This window comes from Lactuca serriola, chromosome 6 (assembly GCF_051521515.1).
Source record: "Lactuca serriola cultivar US96UC23 chromosome 6, Lser_US96UC23_V15, whole genome shotgun sequence".
In the NCBI taxonomy this organism is placed as follows: Eukaryota; Viridiplantae; Streptophyta; class Magnoliopsida; order Asterales; family Asteraceae; genus Lactuca; species Lactuca serriola.
In genome coordinates, this window is record NC_136413.1 from 162,109,061 (window position 1) to 162,129,639 (window position 20,579).

The 20,579-nt window shown below is 38.1% G+C and overlaps 1 protein-coding gene across 1 annotated transcript; it reads left to right on the forward strand.

The window, feature by feature from the left end:
- Positions 1-973: 973 nt before the first annotated feature.
- LOC145057212 (light-harvesting complex-like protein 3 isotype 2, chloroplastic) lies at positions 974-2,805 on the forward strand. The gene is made up of 3 exons (XM_079004992.1): positions 974-1,500; positions 2,088-2,225; positions 2,323-2,805. The coding sequence occupies exons 1-3, from the start codon at positions 1,140-1,142 to the stop codon at positions 2,556-2,558; spliced, it is 735 nt and encodes a 244-aa protein (XP_078861118.1). The 5' UTR covers positions 974-1,139; the 3' UTR covers positions 2,559-2,805.
- The last annotated feature ends 17,774 nt before the right edge of the window (positions 2,806-20,579 follow it).

Below are 20,579 nucleotides of genomic sequence, written 5' to 3' on the forward strand. Positions count from 1 at the left end.
GAAAGGAACCCTTCTCTACCCCTCCATCAAGCATGCATCATGTCACACCATGAGTACGCCCATTTAGGTTGGTGCTCATGCGTCAAGAGCTTGCCAAGTTAGCCTTACAGGAGCCTTCACTCACCGTCGGATGACCTCAAACAAAAGTCTACGATTCCTCATTTTCGATATTTTGTATACTTTTACAAAACCTAATCGAATTATTCAGCTTGTTGTCTAGAAAAGATAATTCACAACCCTAAAATGTTAAGGCTAACGAGGGTTATGGTGGAAAACCGAAAAACTAATGGATCGCATAAGGTCGCTTTCCAAATTGATATTTTTACCATATGTCCGAATTACAAGAAATATAGTGTAGGATAATGCAAAAGAACACTTACGAATTTGGGCGTGAAAACATAAGTCAAATTGATCGGGAATTCTGAAATCTTTTAGAAGAGAAAGAGCAGAGAAGGGAGTCATACGACTCAAGAGAGGGCCACCGTTATGGGCTCTGTCCCTTGTACCTCGCTAGTGACGTTGCCCCTAGGACCCTACAAGGGGGTGGTGCGGCCACCTTGATCCTGACAAATATGTCATTTTTCGTACCGACTGATAATTCGATTTTATATATGCATGTACTCCCAGTGGCGGACCCTCTTATAATCTCTTACCTCACATATTAATTCCAATTACATAAAATGTCTGTTATACTACTAAAATCATCAACAAAAAATATTGTACAATCCTATTAAGAAATACTTTCATAACAGAAAAAAGTTATTTCTCAAACAATTAATATATTTCGTAGACTACAAATTACATGAAAGATAAATATCTTATAAAATAAAAAGAAAAAGGATTATTTTGTTAAATAAACATACTGTCGGAGAAGCTGCTCTCAAGGCCGTATTTATTATAGAGTAACTAAATTGGGGAAAGTAGTTGAAATGAAACCTATTTCACCCACCAGTAGTTCTTGTTGGCATTGATTCACTTCTTTTACCAAACATGCCAAGCTTCTAAATAAGTTTCCCCAATATCTTTAACCCAATCTCCCCCCATGCTCACATGCTCTCAGCCTTAGGTTATCTCCATCACATACCACTCTCTGATCTTACTTCCTTTTTTTGAAAAAAGAAACTGTAAACATCAAAACTATGTCTTCATCAATGGCCTTGTTCTCTTCAACGACACCACATCTTCCTTCTTTATCCTCTTCCTTCAAAACCCACTTCCCAATTAACCCATTTCTCTCTTTGAAGCCTCAAAGACACCTGCTTTTTGTGTCTGTTAGAGCTACTGAAAATGGGGCCGGAGCTGTCATTGCTGTGGAGGAGAAGAAAGCTTCTGAGCCGAAGGCTTCGGAGGAGGCGTCTCTTGGGAACGGAGCTCCGATGGCGGAACAGGAGGAGGAAGCGATGCCGAAGTTCGAAGATCCCAAATGGGTTTCGGGGACTTGGGACTTGAAACAGTTTCAGAAAGGTGGAGCTACTGACTGGGATGGAGTTATCGATGCTGGTAAGATTCTGTCGACCACGTGTTTGATAAAAAGTCGATCTTGGTATTTGAGGTTTAGACATGGAATTGAGGCGAATTTAGGGTTTATTTGGGAACTCTAATTCTATGCAACTTCAAACCTTCGATTCCATGCTCCTTTAACAGTTATCTTACTTCAAAGTTTAAAAAACCCAGCTTCAATTACTATTTCAAGCGCAGCAAAGCCCGAAAATCGACGAACAGGGTGGAATTTTACAGTTTTCATTTTTCTGAAAATGATTGACCTTACGATTTTATGCTAATTAATATTAGATCGACTACAAAAAGTGAAAAAGCAACTGCTAAAACTGGACTTGCCAAACATGGTTCTTCTTGATTGTTCTTAAAAAATCACCAGTTTCCTTAAAATTGCTAATTTTGTAAAGCGTGTGGCAGTTGTTTCATCATATCTTTTTCTGATTGTTAAACTCCTGGAAGATGATCTTATCAATTTCTGAAAACAAAAAACTTTGTTCACTATCTTCCACATTGTAGCTCTTTTAGCCATTTTGTCTACTTTTTACAATGACCTAAATGCCCCTCTTGATTTTCTTGTTTACTAATTCCAGAGGTTAAAAGGAGAAAGTGGCTTGAAGACAACCCAGAATCATCCAACAATGACTTCCCTGTAGTTTTTGACACTTCCATTATTCCATGGTGGGCATGGATGAAGAGGTTTCATCTTCCAGAAGCTGAACTACTCAATGGTTAGTTAATCTCACACGATTTAGATTGAAATTTTTTTATAAAAATTAGAATGGGAAAAAAAAAATCTTGAAAACTGCATTAACCATTGTTGTGTAGGGCGAGCTGCAATGGTGGGGTTCTTCATGGCTTACTTTGTAGATAGTTTGACCGGGGTTGGTCTAGTTGACCAAATGGGAAATTTCTTCTGCAAAACACTTCTATTTGTTGCAGTGGCTGGTGTTCTTTTGATTCGAAAGAATGAGGACTTAGATACCTTAAAGAAATTGTTTGATGAGACAACGTTTTATGACAAGCAATGGCAAGCAACTTGGCAAGATGAGAAGAAAGAATAAGAATCCATGATGATTGATGAATGATAAAGTTTGAATCTTTTATGTTTCTTGTAGATCATCTTTGTTGTAGCTTATGGTTTTATGTTCTTCAATCGTGTTTCTTTAATATTATAATGTGTTTTTTTTTCTTTTTCTTGAATTTGGATCGGTATAAGATCATAGCCGCATTTGTACTATGAGGTCATTCATGATTGAAGTTGACTATTGAGTGGTATATTTGCATAAATAGTCAACGGTTTAAATCTTAGTTGTTGAGTTGCAGTATATGAGTTTTAATTCCAATGTGGATTGAGCTGCCTTTAGACACTAAGGTGCTGTTTGTTTTGGAAGTGGTCAAATGTCTTTTGTCTTTTTCCAAGTTTGCGGAAGAAGACGGGCACTTGCAAAACATCTACCCGCCAGAAGGGAAAAGTGCTCAAAAAATACTTTTGTAGGAAAACAAACGAGGCCTAAGTTTTTATGCCACACCAGCAGACTACTATGTATCTGATTTATATTTCATATGATATTTGGGAAGTGCAGGCCAATCACTGTATGTGGGTTTTGATTCCAATATGAACTAAGCTTCTTCTGGACATTGGGCTTTTTTTGTGAATCATCGAATGTACTGTTGTATATCTGATTTACATCTTAAATAATGTTATAAAATAATAATCTAATGTTCAGTTGTGTATCTGATTTACATCTTAAATAATGTTATAGAATAATAATATAGTTGTGTATCTGATTTACATCTTAAATAATGTTATAGAATAATAATATGTTCGTTGCTAGAAGAATAACTTTTTGCAGATTGGTTAAATTTATTTCTAGGTTTTGTTGTTTAACCTAGGATGGGTCAAATGGTTAATCGGGTCGAACCCATTTATAAGGACTACTGAATCTACCGGGCAAAACCATACCATTTGTAAGAATCACATGTTATTTGAGACACTTAATGTTGATGGATTATTTGTAAGAATCACATGTTATTTGAGACACTTAATGTTGATGGATTATTTGTAAGAATCACATGTTATTTGAGACACTTAATGTTGATGGATTGTGCATGAAAGCAGGAAGTACAACCATTTAATATATAAGAGAGAAAAATCAAATCTTGATTTGGTGGCATAGTTTTTAGATGTAGAGATGTACTGGTTAGGCATGAAATGGGTAACATGAAAATTTATGTGGATGTGGAGTCATTGGCTGTGGTAGTTCTACTTAAATACTTCATTGAATATCCATCAACATCAGAAGAGGAAATTTGAAATTAATGGAAGTTTGGTCTTTACACGTAAATCTTGATATGTATTGTTTATTTGCTTGTTATATATGGCAAGTAATTGTCAAATTCATAATAAAAGAGATATCGTGAAGTGTTAAGATACAAATAATGTTTTGCTTATTTGTTTATTGTAATTTTATATTTTAATTTTTGAGCATTTTTGTTAATTACAATTACGAACAATGAAAGAATAACCATAGCTATGCTCTTCCTTAACTCCCTCACCAATCTTGATTGTTGTGTAACAATGATCAAATATTGATATTTATATAAAAAAGCTATAGATACATAAGATTTAATGGAGATTTCCTTTAATCTAAAGAAATATTTTTATTCTCTCTCCACTCTCTTATACTCTAAGAGTTGTAATTTTCACCTAATTTTGCTGTTGATGATTTTAATAGTTACTAGTTGTGAGACCCATATATTATATGTGTTAATTTAAAAAAAATTAAATATAAAAGTTAAAATATTTGAAAACTTTAAATTTTGAAGAAAATAAGAAAAATAATGAATTATTATAATTGAAATGTTTTTTATCTTTTAAATTTAAACAAATAATTTAAATAAATAAACAAAAAAAAACTAACGAGCTTTAATTGCAATTATTATATTAAAATATTATGTGGAATTTAATAAAATAGAAAAAACCATAAAATGACATGTGGAAAAAAAAATAATTCAAAATAACCATAAAATGACATTTTGCAAATTCAATGAAAGTGTGACATGTGGCAAAAAAAACCTTCATTTATTACTCTTATTGTTAACAAAGAAATTTGTGACAACCCGAAATTTATTCCGCCATTTTTAACCCCTTTTCCGTTAATAAGCCTCGTTTTATTTAACTGTCCGTTAACTTTTGGACTGGTTAATTAATTTGAGACTTTTATAATGACTTGGTAAGGGTTAAATCAAATTAGAAACACCCTCATTAATTCCTTGGAAAATTTTAGTTTCAACCAAGTCAAAATACTACCACTAAATCGGGTGCGACCAAAAGCCCCGTTTAACGGCAGTAACGGGTAGATTTTCACTGAGCCTCAACTCAAGCCCCTATATAAGGGTGAGTGGAGTCCATTTGAGACTTTTTCACTCTCTCTCTACTTTCTCTCTCTACAGCTTGTTTTCGAGCCAAAAACGCCCGTTTCGAGCCCCAAACGAGTAAGAAATCTATCCTAATTTGTTGTATAGCTTAGTTAGCATGCAAATTCGTGTTTAAAACATCAATTAGGGGCCAATACATGTGTTTACGGCCCAAGAACTCTCTTGGACCGTGAACACCCTTAAATGGGGTTTTTAAGCCCCAAAACCCCTCCAAATTACCCCTAAGGCTTAGATATGACTTGTGGACTTACACATTCGAGCTTAGAACACCTTGAACTTAATTTTTGGGGAGTAAGCTTGAGTTTACTGCCCAAGAACATGCTTGGGCCGTAAACTCCCCTTCATGGGGAGTAAACTCAAATTCAAGTGTTAGAAATGCCCTCGAACACCTCCTATGGCCTTGGAAAAATGTCTAGAAGCAACCCCATTGAAGTAAATGCTTTAAACATAAAATAAACCAAGGAAATAGGAGTTTACGGCCGTAAACCCCCATAGATTTGGTCCATGGGCCGTAAACTCTAAAAGGTGCCCAAATGATGCCCTAAACTCCCCATTTGACTTGGAAAAATGCATAGGATTTTATTCTCTATCATTTAAGTCCTTAAAACACCAAAAGAACATGCATATAGGAGCTTATGGCTGTAAACTCCTTGTTTAGGGTCGTAAACTCCTCAAATGGTCCATTTAAATGCCTTAAACCCACTCATGTGCCTTATATTTGGACCTAGCATAAATCTACAAGTGATATAGGACATTTTGGCATCCTAGAACACCCTCACCATGAGTTTACGACCGTAAACTCATGGGGAGTTAGTCCTAAGGCCGTGAACTCTAAAAAGAGTTTACTCTTGAAGAGTAAACTCCCTTTCTAAGTCATACACACCCTTAAATGTTACCCGGGACACCCCTAGCACTTAACCAAAGTGTTTTCCGCACTTTAGGATGCGTATACGTGTTTAATTAGTATTATATTTACTAATTGTATGTAAACATATGCTATCAAATGTTAATAGGTCACTAAGTGTGTTCAATTCTTTACTTGACACCGAGCACCCAACCGACACCTTCGTTTGATCCACTTACAACAGGTGAGTTCATACCCCTGAATTAACCTTTTAAATGTTCTTACATGCTTTTATGGGGGGGGGGGAATACAAGTTAAACATGCCAATTATCATATCAATCACATCTGATTGATAACCCGCATGCACAAGGATTTATTATACTGTTAACTATTTTACCAAGTATGATACTGTAAATGGTTTTTCTAAAACGTCTTTACTTGTTCAAAGTGTTCCTCAATTTGTTTCTCGCGCTGAATGTTTTATCAAAAGTCTCATTTAAAACTTGTTTATGAAAGGTTTCCAAAGGATTTCTAAAGGTTTTCAAACTTATTTTACAAAAGAATACCAAGTCGTGATTTTCTTAAGTATAAAGGTTTTCCAAAGTTTTCATCAAGGTTTTCTTCCACGTTTTTAATACTCCTACTTTGTTAGAAACTACTGCTTCATTATACTTCCACTTAGTTAATACTCCTACTTAGTTAAATGCTATTACTTTGATAACGCTCCTACTTCGTGATACACTTTTACTTCGTGATACGCTTATACTTGTTTACGATCCTACTTCGTGATACACTCCTACTTCGTGATACACTTTTACTTCGTGATACACTTATACTTGTTTATGCTCCTACTTCGTAATACACTTTTACTTCGTGATACGCTTATACTTGTTTACGCTCCTACTTCGTGATACACTCCTACTTCGTGATACGCTTTTACTTCGTGATACACTTTTACTTCGTGATACGCTTATACTTGTTTACGCTCCTACTTCGTGATACACTTTTACTTTGTGATACGCTTCTACTTGTAAACGCTCCTACTTATTAACGCTTCCACTTATTAACGCTCCTACCTTATTTATGCTACTACTTCACGAACCACTCTTACTTTACTAATGCTACTACTTCACGAACCACTCCTACTTTATTAATGCTACTACTTCATAAACGCTTATACTTTATATACACTTTTACTTCGGAAACACTTCTACTTTGTTAACGCTTCTACTACGTTAAATGTATGTCTGTGCTTGTATAGTTATATATAAATGATGTTTAAAGGACTTAGGAAGGCTAGTTCGCCCGATTTCCTTTTCCTCGTTTGGATGTGGTCTGGTGGGATTGGATATCCATCCGAAGGTCGTTTGATCATTAGTTATATATCATGTATACATGTATAGACATATGGGTTTTACATCGGTCGGTTCAGCTATGAGTCTCTACTGCTAGTCCAACACTTTCATCAGAATTCACTATTTGGGATACATCTTCAGGACACAGCCTTCTCCGTTGTCTAGTTGGTAACCAGAGTCTCTTGTAAGGAGAGCGGACATTGTGTGTATAGATCTATACAGGATTGACACCCCCGCACCCTGACTGCTAGCTACAGTCCATGGCCTACCAAGCCAAGGGGTGACAAATGTCATACTTACACCGACGCTTGTAGGGCGTCAAGTACTCTAGTGTCGATTAGTATGGTTACGAGTATCTCCATGTTACCTTATAATTCATGGTCTTAAGGTAACAATATTTAACACTGTATGCTGGAAACACACACTCTTAGAATTACACTGTTTTAGACCTTGTCAACTGTATCTTTCATTTGATACTGTCTGGGGTCTGTATTCACTGTTTTAGACCTTGTCAACTGTATCTTTCATTTGATACTGTCTGGGGTCTGTATTCACTGTTTTGGACCTTCCTGGCTATATCTTTCATTTGAAACCGTCTGGGGTCTGTATCTCCTTTTGTTAGACTGTGCCAGGCGTATCGTTCATTCGATTCTCCTCTGGAGTCTATGATTTCTTCTGCCTTAGTCAGTAGTCTTCACTGCTGAGTCGTATGTTATTTTCCCTGATATTCTCCTACTTTCTTTAAATTCAAATACCGTGTTTTGATAATGATAGTGTTTAAGGGAAAATTTCTTTTTACAACATAACTCTGTCCAGTCTTGGTAGAAGACTGCTTTTAATTAGAAAATATAGGATTTTCTGGAAAAGACTCTAATTCACTGTAGACTCTAAAACTACTACTTTTATAAAGTTATTTTGAACTTACACAAATGACACTAAATACTTATGAACTCACCAGCATTTATAAAAATGCTGATACTCGCTTTCAAAATTTTGTATTCTCAGGTCAACATTAGACAGGTACATCCCCAGAGCTTTTGATGAAGACAGTTTAGTACCAAGTTACATCTATATCATTATTTGTATTACTTTGATGTTCTATGTAATGTAAACCATGTAAAACTATTACTATTAATGCAATGGTTGTTGTACTTTGATTACTATACTACATATGTTGTGATACTTGACATGACGTCATCCACCCCAGAATGTTTCTGCCGTTCCGGTTTTGGGGTGTGACAGATTGGTATCAGAGCATTGTTTATAGTGAGCTAAGTATATCAATTCATAAAAGATATACAACCTATAAATACATAGGGATAAAACACTCTGACCAAGAATTATACTTTAAAATATAACCATATTTTACCAAAGTATAAGAACATCCAGAATCTAAACACTCGAACACAAGTATCACAAGAAGAACAAGAATAAAAGTCTTTGAATGTTGAGCATTACCGTCAAACCTGGGCAGTTATGTAATCGTAAGCTGGAATAAATGTAAACTGATCAACTACATTTATTCGAGATGCGATGCACATGTGCTTGGGAGTGATAGTGGTGTTGCAACATGTCTGAAACTTACCAACTAGGAATGCTAGAGCCAAACATAAAGTTTAAAATACTATAGGAGTATTTTGGAATACTAAAAGACTCACACTAATCCCAGAATCATATTCAGAAGATAAGAAACAAACAAGAAATTAAAATACCATAGGGGTATTTTAGGATTCATAGACAACCTTGTGTGAAGAACTAAAAAGATCCTTATTGATATACCTACAACTACAGAGGGTATACTCCCAAGGTTATATATAATAAGGATCCCATAGGCTAAGAATGTGTGGTTTCACTCTACTTCCTTTTCCTCGTTGGGATGTGGATATAAAGTAGTATCACATATTCGAAGGCCTATCGAATCTAAGTTATATATGATTTGTGTACCCTATGTAATCGTAGCAGGACTCGATATGGATCACCTAGTGAAATGTGAATAATCTCTTAGGATTCTTTAGACATTTCCATTCTCGCACGAACCCTGTAGAAAACCCTATCCACTTCAGTACTCGGCAGAAGAGTTGATTCAGACCCAGAAGAGGTTCATTGTGAAGATTTCTAGTTCGGAAATAAATGAACTAGGTCGAGACTATTGAAATCACCAAGTGCTTATATCTTTTTAGGGACATCGGTGGGAAATTCGCCTAAACTTCCGAAATTTATCAGATGACTTTGTTTCAAAACCTGAACAAGAGTTTCCAATTGGGAAACTTGTATCTGGAAGGTCAAGATTATATCTTTTTTTTTTTATTAAAATCTTTATTTTTATATTTTATTATTATTATTATTATTATTATTATTATTATTATTATTATTATTATTATTATTATTATTATTATTATTATTATTATTATTATTATTGTTTTATAATGTAATGATGTGTTTTTGTTTTTAAACAGGGTGGTTTCATTGGAGCCTCTGTCAAAGAGAATTGAAGTTAGCCTTCGATCAACAAATGGTACAAAAAGTCAAATTCTAACATTGGTGAGTTCATTAGTCTCAATGTTGGAGAAATTATAAGTGGAAGAGTGAAGCGAATTGAGTCTTTTGGTTTGTCTATTGAAATTGATCAATCTAAATTAGTAAGTTGATGTGTTTATTATATTATATAATATAATAATCCTACATTCATTTCATTGAAAGTATAAATATAAAATAACATTTTTCTAGACATGTAAAAAAATAAATATCCAATTTGCTAGGCATGTAGTGATTTGTCTAATATACCCTTGCCTTTTCATTTGACAGGTTGATGAATAGAGACAAAGAATCTCTTTAGGAATGAAGGGATCATATTTCGATAATCAAACACAAGAAATTCATAATTCTGATTCAGATTTAGATTCGGAATCAGGCAATCTTATTCCAACCGCGACCCCGGAATCACTGATTCCATTCTCAAACGGGAATCATCCAGCATTAGCTGAAGTGGAATCCAGGGCTTCTGTTCTTCCTCTTGAAGTCACTTTAGATGAAGAAGCAGATGAGTCACCCATGGAGGAAGAACAAGCTCAAATTCCAAAGCCTCTTGATGACAAAAAAAACTTAAAAAGAATGAAAACAAAAGTAAACGAACAAAAAAGAAAGAAACAAATGAAAGGTATTCACATAGGTAAATATTTAATAATTAATAATTAATAATCTCTCACTACAAAAGGGAAATATCATAATTTTAACTTTTCTCGTAACAGGGAAAGCGAAATTCGGGCTGCAGAGGAGAGACTATTGCAGAAAGATATTCCAAGAACAACTGATGATTATGAGAAGCTAATAAGAAGCTCCCCAAATAGTAGCTTTATCTGGATAAAAAACATGGAATTTTTTCTCTCCTTAAATGAAGTTGAAAAGGCTCGATCAATGGCTGAAAGGTATATAAAATAAAAATTCTTCATAGTTGATTACAAAAATTATATAAATTTATAGTTTTGTTGGTTGTTGTTTAGGACTTTGAGGACAATTAATATAAAAGAAGAGTCAGAGAAGCTGCATGTTTGGGTTGCATACTTTAACTTAGAAAACGAATACGGGTTCCCACCAGAGGATGCAGTGGTAAAAATATTTCAAACGACATTAAAATTTTTATTTAAGAACTATATGCTTAGAGCTTCTAGTTAAGAAGATGAAGGTGACTTAGTTATTGTTGTTGATTCTATTTTTTTTACTTATATGGTTATGATTTATATATATTTATGGATTGCAGTTTTTATTTAAGAAGTATCTTGAATTTGAGAAGTCACATGGGGATGAGGATAGAGCTAAATATGTTAAGACGGAGGATCTTAAGTTTATTAAGAAGTTCTAATACAGATGAGGAAATACTAGCACAACATGTTCCCAAACCAAGAGTAATGCGGGTATACTCTAGAAGGGCAAAACAGTCATTTGAGAAAAGTGGCTACAAGGTTGTTAGAGTAGAGAGAAATGAGAATAAAAAGAAAGGAGTGTTGTGAGGTCAGGTATGTGTGAGGTGTAAGAAATGTACTGTGGCTCTCAGTATCATTCGTGATAGAGAGAAGGGGACATTCCCTGGTTTATGACTTTTGTTGCTTAGAAATACAATCATTCATTTATCTTCTTTATTTTATCAAGCATTCATTACTTTCCATTGATCTATTATTTCTTTACAGTACAAATCTTCTCTCTCTGTTTTACTACCTATCAAGTTCTCTTACTTTTTTTTTGTTAAGCATGTCATATGTACAAAAAGGGAAAATACATCAGTAGTTTGTTTTTGAATATAATAACTTACTATCTCATTTGATTCAGGAGTATATCTATAATATCATAAATACTTTATATGATATATTTTTTATGATGATTTATCAGAAACATATATTTTTTGTGACAAATACAGAGCATTTTACTAAAAATCCAACAGATAGCACTAGCCGAAAAAGTGGAAGATAGGAGAAGGAGGCTTATATGGGTTAGTCTGGACTTTAATCTAACCCAACTCAACAGGTAACAAAGAAAAGGATATTTACGTCTTTTCACAACACAAGCATTTTCCTTGGGAAGGTAAAGATTCCCAATCCTCATAAAACCTTCAAACATATATCCCATTTTCTGTTCTAACTTATGATAGTCATCAAATGCTGTATTAGGGTCTTGTCAACTTGAATTTCATGCAACAGAAAATGGAAGCATATTTCCGTTATGGTCTTGTACGTGTTCGAGAAAATGCCGAATCAATTGCATTTTATGGTGGTGAGGAAAATGAAATCAAACTCCTTTTGCAGAGGTTCCGAAGTGCTTTTGAGAATCTAACTATATGAAAACAAAATCAGTAATATACTTTTGTGTTTACATTGAGATATCTGTTTTTTTAAAATGTTTCATTTATGTCGATGTGCAGCAACTGTTGATATTTGCTAGTGGATGGTGACATGAATATTTCAAGGGCGTCCCCACCTGGAAAAGTAACAACCCTAACGAAGGTCAAAATGGTCATTTCCCACAGTATCAGTTTTCCATTCAGGCACATAAAAAGCTGAAATAAAATATTTATTTTGATAGGAACCATTGCTTGCTATAAATAAGGTTAGAGAAGATGCTTGAATTTAATATCGGTTCAGGCTTACCAATTGATGAAAATAAGTTATGGTAACTTTTGCATCATTACTTGTGTTGTAGAGATCCCATACTTAATGTTAGTGATTTATCAGTTGAAGCAAACATGCAAACATGTGCTTGTATGTTTTTGAATTCATCTAATCTGGATAGGATTGAGGTCGGATACAACAAATAAGCGATCAACTTAGAAACAGCCCCTGATCTTGACATGTTAAAAATGCAAAACACTTGTAAGTTTTGTATCTTATATAAATTGTCAGTTATTAAGCTTTTAGAGTGATTTTTCTCACACGTGTTATCTTAATCTTATGACAATTATGCAGCCATTTAGCAGATAATCAGTTATCTGGTGACATTCGATCTGAACTGTTCATATCATATATGACTCTAATACATGTGTAAGTATCAGATTACCTGGTGTAATTGGTTAACAAATATATATATATATATATATATATATATATATATATATATATATATATATACACTTTTCAAACAGGATATTCAACAACAATCAATTATCTGGAAATAAATGATGGCAAAAGTCATCTACTAAAGCAAGGTTGGTGTAAGAGTTGATTACTAGAACATTGTTCCAAGACCTTCATTGAGTTATGACGATGTCCCTTAATAGCAATGTAGTATTAGGTTATATAGTTAGCGATGATTATTTGTATTTGACATTTTAGTGCAATGAATTATCTTTCTTATTTATTGTATTTTGTATGATATTAACTTTTGTGCAATGGATTGTATTTATTTGTATATGGTATTTTATTTTCTATTATGATACATGAAATGCAAATTTAATTTGAAATTTAGTAAACCTATAAATATTTTTTTTTTAAAAAAATAAAAATAAAAATCACGATACGCAAAAATGTGTGTCGTCTTCATTTATGACATGACCTTTCTTGACACTGGCTTTAATGATATGCATTGCGTGTCATAAATGCACGTCGTCTCTCGTTATGACAGGGCCTTTCTTGACGCGCATTTGCGCGTCGTCTGAGCGTTTTACGACGCGCAATGAGCGTCGTAAAAGGCCTTTTTTCTAGTAGTGTGTGGATCATCCAGTGAAATGTTAATAATCTCTTAGGATTCTTTAGACATTTCCATTCTCGCACGAACCCTGTAGAAAACCCTATCCACTTCAGTACTCGGCAAAGGAGTTGATTCAGACCCAGGAGAGGTTCATTAAGAAGATTTCCAGTTCGAAAATAAATGAACTAGGTCGAGACTATTGAAATAACCAAGTGCCCATATCTTTTTAGGGACATCGGTGGGAAATTCACCTAAACTTCCAAGATTTCTAGTCATCCACCACGAAGTGATGACACCCAGAGTCGGAATCGAAAGTAAGATGGAGTAGAGGTTCAATACATCTATACGAGAAGAAAACCCTAGGTAACTACCCGAAGGAAACCAACACCGATTCCAGTCAAAGATACGAGACAGACAGAGGGAGCCAGTACATGGAACCCGAAAAGTGCCTTTTCCCCGTGTTCGTCACGCTAATATACCCATAAAATAATACAATTTAGTGAGTTAGTGATCACACTACTCACGCTATGTGTTAGGTAAAACGCCTGTTCCTGTTGCCAGTAACACGATTAGAGCGGATCCCCACACCTCTACTGAGAATGTTTAGCATTAGCCTTCATGAGCCTCTCTTCCCGCGGTGTTCGTTCCGAACTGTTCTCAAATCTTTCCAGGCTGGAGAGTGAAACCTTTCCCAGTATAAAGGTAACTTAGTAGGAACGACTCCCATCTTATGGCTTTTTCCGATACTCACACTCGCTGTAACACCCAAAGTTTTGAAGGCCAAGAAAGGAAAGAAAACCCTAATTTTTAGGGGCGACTCGGCGAGTCCAAGGAAGAACTCGGCGAGTCCGAGCGGGATCCGGGTCGAGGTGTAAGTGACCAAATCGGCGAGTCGGCCAAGTGGACTCGGCGAGTCTGGTCTGTGCAAGGAAAACCCTAAATTCGGGACTTGGAGCCTATTTAAACGTCTCATTCTCTCCCTAGGGTTCCTTTACTGCCTCTCTCACCCATAATATGAACCCTAAGTCTCCATTGTTGTGCATTCAAGTTTCCAAGCCATTTTGGAGTGATTTGAAGGAAGAAGAAGAAGGGGGAAACATTGAAGCTTCAAGGATTGGCCTTGGATCTGAAGTTTGGGGAAACTTTCTGAGTTATTGAAGGTATTAAGTCGTTTCCCTCCTTTAGATCTATTTGGGTTGTGAGTTTTGGGGGCTTTTTAGCCATGATTAGCTACCCTTTTGAGTTAGAAGCCAGATCTGAAGTTGCTACTTCGGATCTAAGCCTATTATGGTCTGGAGAAGCATAAAGTTTCAGCCCTTGAGTTGATTATGGAGCCTCTTTGCTTTAAACCCTAGTTTATGGTGTATTTTGCCTAGATCTCCTTCCCTACTCGTAAAGTTTGCAACTTTACGTGAGGAATAGGCTTGGGAAGGGTAGATCTACAGTTTGGAGTCCATGCATGACTCAAAAGTCCTCTACATGTATAGAGATCTGAATGGACTCGGCGAGTCCTTTGAGTGGACTCGGCGAGTAGCATGAAGACGAGGAGGAACTCGACGAGTGGGATGAACAGCTCGTCGAGTCAGATGAAGTTGGGCAGGAACTCGGCGAGTTGGATGAACAACTCGGCGAGTCTATTGAAGGTTTTCTTGGACTCGGCGAGTCAGGTCGTGAAACCCCAAACCCTTCGAGTTGAGACTCGAATCAGTGAGTCGGATGAAGACTCGGCGAGTTGGACAAGTCAGGACTCGGAAATCGGTAGACTCGGCGAGTCATGGACTGACTCGGCGAGTCGAGTCGCAAAGAGAAGGACTCTGAACATATGAACTCGGCGAGTCAATAGGGTGACTCGGTGAGTAGGGTTGACCTGGAAGGTTGACTTTGACCAGGAATTTGACTTTGACCAGAATTGACTTGGTTGTCTTTCGGGGGTCAGTTAGACTCAGTGTTGCTTTGACATTGGTAGCTCAGGGAGCGAGTGGAGCAGGAGTTCAGAGAGTTGTCGGGCAGCAGCTAGTGGGTTCATCAGCCAGTTCAACCAGTGCATGTGAGTTTCCCTTTGTATGAATGGGTCTACGGCCACAATGCCGGCCCATGTAGTTATGAGTAGAAGACCCGGGGGTTAGCCCTAGGCACAGTATGCTAGTATGATATTCGGGACGAGGTCCAATGATAGAGGGTGGGTGCCCAAGGAATGGTTTATGTGATAGTTTATACTTGTTGTATGTGTGATACTTGTATGTGCCTGGTAGGGAGGTGAGTGTGGGCGAGGTCCCGTATCTCACCAATTGCAGAGTGTGGATGGTGTTCCACATCTCAGTAGCAGCAGAGCAGGGGCGAGGCCCAAGTTAGGGAATGAGTGAGGGTGGGCTGGGCCCGTACCTCACTATCAGCAGGAGTATGGATGGGGTTCCATGACTCATCAGTAGCAGGACAAGGGCAGGGCCCAGAGATAGGCGAGGCCTTAGGACAGGATCCGTTAGTATGTGTTTAGATTATGTGATGTGATGTGATATGCTTACGTGATATTATATGTTAGTGGGCGAGGCCCTGTGACAGGCGAGGCCTAAGTGAAACAGATCTGTATCCGAGCGGGGCTCGAAGCCAGGCGGGGCCTGGAGTGGTGGGGCCGTTGTAGCGGGCGAGGCCCGAGGTAGGGGCGAGGCCCAGGATAACGGGCGTGGCCCAGTATGTGCAGTATGTGGTTATGCATGGTATGTGGTAGGGTGGGGAACTCACTAAGCTTCGTGCTTACGATTTTCAGTTTTGGTTTCAGGTACTTCCGGTAGCGGAGGGAAGAGCTCGGGGTGATCGCATGGCACACACCATAGCTTAGACAGCCTGGGAATGTTTACTCTGATAACGAACATGTATTTTGGAAACTAATACTCTGTTTATGTTTTGAAATGATGAATTTGCTTAAAGTAATGTTTTATTAAAAGAAATTTTTAGTCTTGAATTTTGGGATGTTATACTCCCACCTTGAATACCAGGACTACATCATAGGGGTGTAGGTCGACACTCAGGCAAACAATATCTGAAGCACGGGAAAAATTTATGCCTAATACAGTAAGGACAAATATGTCCAGAGTTAACCATCGTCTCTCATCCGCTTGAGTTCCTTTTCGTATAGGAAAAACCATGCTTCCAAAGAAGCGTAACCCATCCACTGGCGAGAAACCGACTCTCCTACTCGATGAAGCTACGTTCCAAGTTGCAGTCTCGGCAGCCGTAGCAGCTGTCATGGCTCAACTGAATGCTAACAACGCCAATGTTAGCAAGAGCCCTATTGGAAATTCCGAATTTAGTAGTTGACAGCAGCAACCAACACTTGCATACCCAACCACTCAAGAACCTCAACTAAATCCACTGAAGAGAAAACTCAAGATCGAGGAGGGAAGTACCTCGGCTCAGGGACCTTCCGAAGGGCAACGAGCTGAGACAGTCAATACCCCTGTCGATCCTTCCCTCCCGACTTCAAGACGACCATACTTAGGAAACCTTCCCCACTGCAGCAAGTGCAGTTACCACCATCATGGTAGCTGTCGGGAACTCTTTCGTGCTAGGTGCATTATGAAGGGCCATACCGCTCGCGTCTGCAGAACCCCGGTCGAGTTTATTACTTCAACCACCAATGTAACGACCAATCCAGTTTGCCGTCTATGTGGTGAGATTGGACACTTCAAGAAGGACTGTCCAACCGAAGGAAACAACAAGGAAACAGGAGGAGTCTAACTCTAATGCTTGGGGAAAAGCATCAAGGAACCTGGTAGATTTTTGGTACGTCTCTCAATCTCAGATAGTTAACCGAAAACATTAAAAGACTAATTCAAAGATGTAATTACTTCCCCATTAAGGCGAAAGTCGCAGCACTGTTATAAAATTTAAAATTTTCATCAGGTAAAACTATAATGGCTAGATATATATGTTATGGCCGTGTATAATTAAGATGGATAGACCTAGAGTGAGCGAATGCCGCCTCATTTCCTGTTCCTCATTTGGTTGTGGATTTAGGGCGGAGTCGCTTCAACAGTCCTCCCCACCTTAATTATGCATGACTAGTATATGATAGGCGATTATAGAAATGCCTTGTGAGAATCCATTCATGAAAAAGCACTCTACTCAGAAACACTCAGGACCCTCTACAGTTTCGCATCAACTCTATCAGTCCAAGTATCCGCGACAGGGATACACGGGACGAAACCCGAGATGGATAGAACTTGTGTGCTCGTTCGGCACGTGACTCTATTGACCCTCATTTTATACCATGTCGAAGTGTGCCAACTTCGACGACTCTATCAACCATGGGTTGACTTCGTGCAACCATGTGTAATTCCCTAGTGCTGTGTAAAAAGAACTTTCACCGCAGCCATTTCGGCAAATAAAGGTTCTTCCGAACCTAAACAAAATAAAAATAATAAAGACTAATGCAATCCGTCAAGTCGTCACTCTTATCTCAAACTTTCCGAAGTACCCAGGAGAAGGGTACCGCGCGCAGTTAACCAACCCTCCTTAGACAAATAGAAATCGAAGCGAAGACACTGCAAGTATTCCGGAAGGCGATAACCACCCAAAGCATACTCCGTAGATCCCCAGAAAGACCCTTCGCACCTCACAATCAGGTTTGTGAAACCAGAGGATAGAACTCATGGGACTGACCACTATAACTGAGTATATGCATAAAGGTGGTATATAATTGAGATCAAAAAGATTTAAGATGTGTGCTTCCTCCCTACTCCCTGTTCCTCGTTGGGTTGTGGGTCTGGGGTGGAGTCGCACAACTGAACATCCTGCCGACCTCAATTATATACGGCTCGCATACACCAAGTATTAGTGATTAGGCCGAGTATGAGCTCTACCACGAACCTCATAGTAAAACCATTCGTCCTATTCCATAGAATAGGAGCTGGAGTCAAGATAAACACGGTGGGTTGAGCTACTATAATGACCACAAAATCCAAAATTTGTGGTCATCCCGGTTAAGCCAACATGGTAGCTAACACCCTCAATTGGAAAAGAAATCTAAGTCGTAAGAGTCAAGGGCATTGACTACAATCATTCACTCACGCTTATCCCACAAATTAAGCATCTCAGCGGATATCCCGGAAATCCGAAAGTTGCGATGATGTTAAACTCTGAGAAGAGTGGATGAGGAGATTAAAGTTCCGAGTGATGGAACCCCATACTCACTAGATTTGACCTAGATGGAGAAAAACTCAGAACCTTCGGAAGAGTAGTTGCAGCAGGTGTTCGCACTACTCAGGCACTTCGTCCACCCTGTTACCGACGAGTAGTGCCTAGGACCCTTCGCCCTCTCGCATGGAGGAAGTCATCGCCGCCTTGTAGGCGATGGACTGCATTCTCCGAAGCGAACACTAGAATACCGAGAACCACAGGATAACCTTCGCAGCCAAGAATACTTGATCAAAGTGCGAAAGTAGTTGCGTTAAGCCTTATAAACCATATCCCGAAGAGATTATAGACTTGACACCAGTCTAGGTGTTAGTCGATGGGTTATACAAGAGCACCCGCTTTCTGCACTGAAATAAACCAACGTCTTTGAGATTTATTGGACTACTAGGTGTTCCACGAATACTATCTCGCACAGAAATAGTAGAACCACCTCCAGAGATAGTCCAACACTCGTCTGGTGAAACCCTATCTCCCTGACCCTGAGGGTTTCCGTTAAAAATATCTCAAGAATCAGAAGTGCAGATTCATTTTGCACAAGATTGAGATAGCCACTCTACAGCAAACAGATACCCGTAGTCACGCAATCCATACAATGATCTAGAAAGTCTCTAAAAGCCAATTGACGGGAAACGCGAATCCAAGGACAACCCGAGCTTTCTAAGAACCAACCTGAAGGACTACACTCCCAGTATGAAAGGACGTTTGGAACTTCGGAATGGCAATCATGCCAGTGATGATATCGCCATAGAAGTACACTATGTTCTGAGTACTGAAAAGCTCTACCCTTCCAAGAGCTTAGGACCATCCGAGATTCCTTTTAGAAATCGGTCCAACCACTCGTCAGACCACTACTACTTTCGGATAATCCACAAGTTTCACACCAGATCAATCCACTTCTTAGACTTGATAAGTGCTTGACCGATGTCACTCTTTCTATCCCACTCATCTTGATAGAAACCATTTCGAACCCTAATTTCGTAGACATACCTGTAAGAATCGCTAACTACACGGGACGGAATCCGCATCCATTAGATGAAGGTTTGTTGGAATGACAGACACATGCCAGAGATCACTTGGGAGCACGAGGACCATTCGAATAGGAAGTACCCTCATTTCATTACCCGGTCATTCATACCTACAACCTTGCCTAAACCTGAATTGCGGGACGAAATTCCCTCTAACGGGGGGATGATGTGACAACCCAAAATTTATTCCGTCATTTTTAACCCCTTTTCCGTTAATAAGCCTCGTTTTATTTAACTGTCCGTTAACTTTTGGACTGGTTAATTAATTTGAGACTTTTATAATGACTTGGTAAGGGTTAAATCAAATTAGAAACACCCTCATTAATTCCTTGGAAAATTTTAGTTTCAACCAAGTCAAAATACTACTACTAAATCGGGTGCGACCCAAAGCTCCGTTTAACGGCAGAAACGGGTAGATTTTCACTGAGCCTCAACTCAAGCCCCTATATAAGGGTGAGTGGAGTCCATTTGAGACTTTTTCACTCTCTCTCTCTACTTTCTCTCTCTACAGCTTGTTTTCGAGCCAAAAACACCCGTTTCGAGCCCCAAACGAGTAAGAAATCTATCCTAACTTGTTGTATAGCTTAGTTAGCATGCAAATTCGTGTTTAAAACATCAATTAGGGGCCAATACATGTGTTTACGGCCCAAGAACTCTCTTGGACCGTGAACACCCTTAAATGGGGTTTTTAAGCCCCAAAACCCCTCCAAATTACCACTAAGGCTTATATATGACTTGTGGACTTACACATTTGAGCTTTGAACACCTTGAACTTAATTTTTGGGGAGTAAACTTGAGTTTACTACCCAAGAACATGCTTGGGCCATAAACTCCCCTTCATGGGGAGTAAACTCAAATTCAAGTGTTAGAAATGCCCTCGAACACCTCCTACGGCCTTGGAAAAATGTATAGAAGCAACCCCATTGAAGTAAATGCTTTAAACATAAAATAAACCAAGGAAATAGGAGTTTACGACTGTAAACCCCCATAGAATTGGTCCATGGGCCGTAAACTCCTAAAAGGTGCCCAAATGATGCCCTAAACTCCCCATTT

What these genes read in the sequence shown, in the direction of transcription:
- LOC145057212 (XM_079004992.1), top strand. Translation starts at nt 1,140, where the DNA reads ATGTCTTCATCAATGGCCTTGTTCTCTTCAACGACACCACATCTTCCT. An exon ending in GGATGGAGTTATCGATGCTG is followed by an intron (nt 1,501 to 2,087) that starts GTAAGATTCTGT and finishes TACTAATTCCAG; the next exon opens with AGGTTAAAAGGAGAAAGTGG. An exon ending in AGAAGCTGAACTACTCAATG is followed by an intron (nt 2,226 to 2,322) that starts GTTAGTTAATCT and finishes ATTGTTGTGTAG; the next exon opens with GGCGAGCTGCAATGGTGGGG.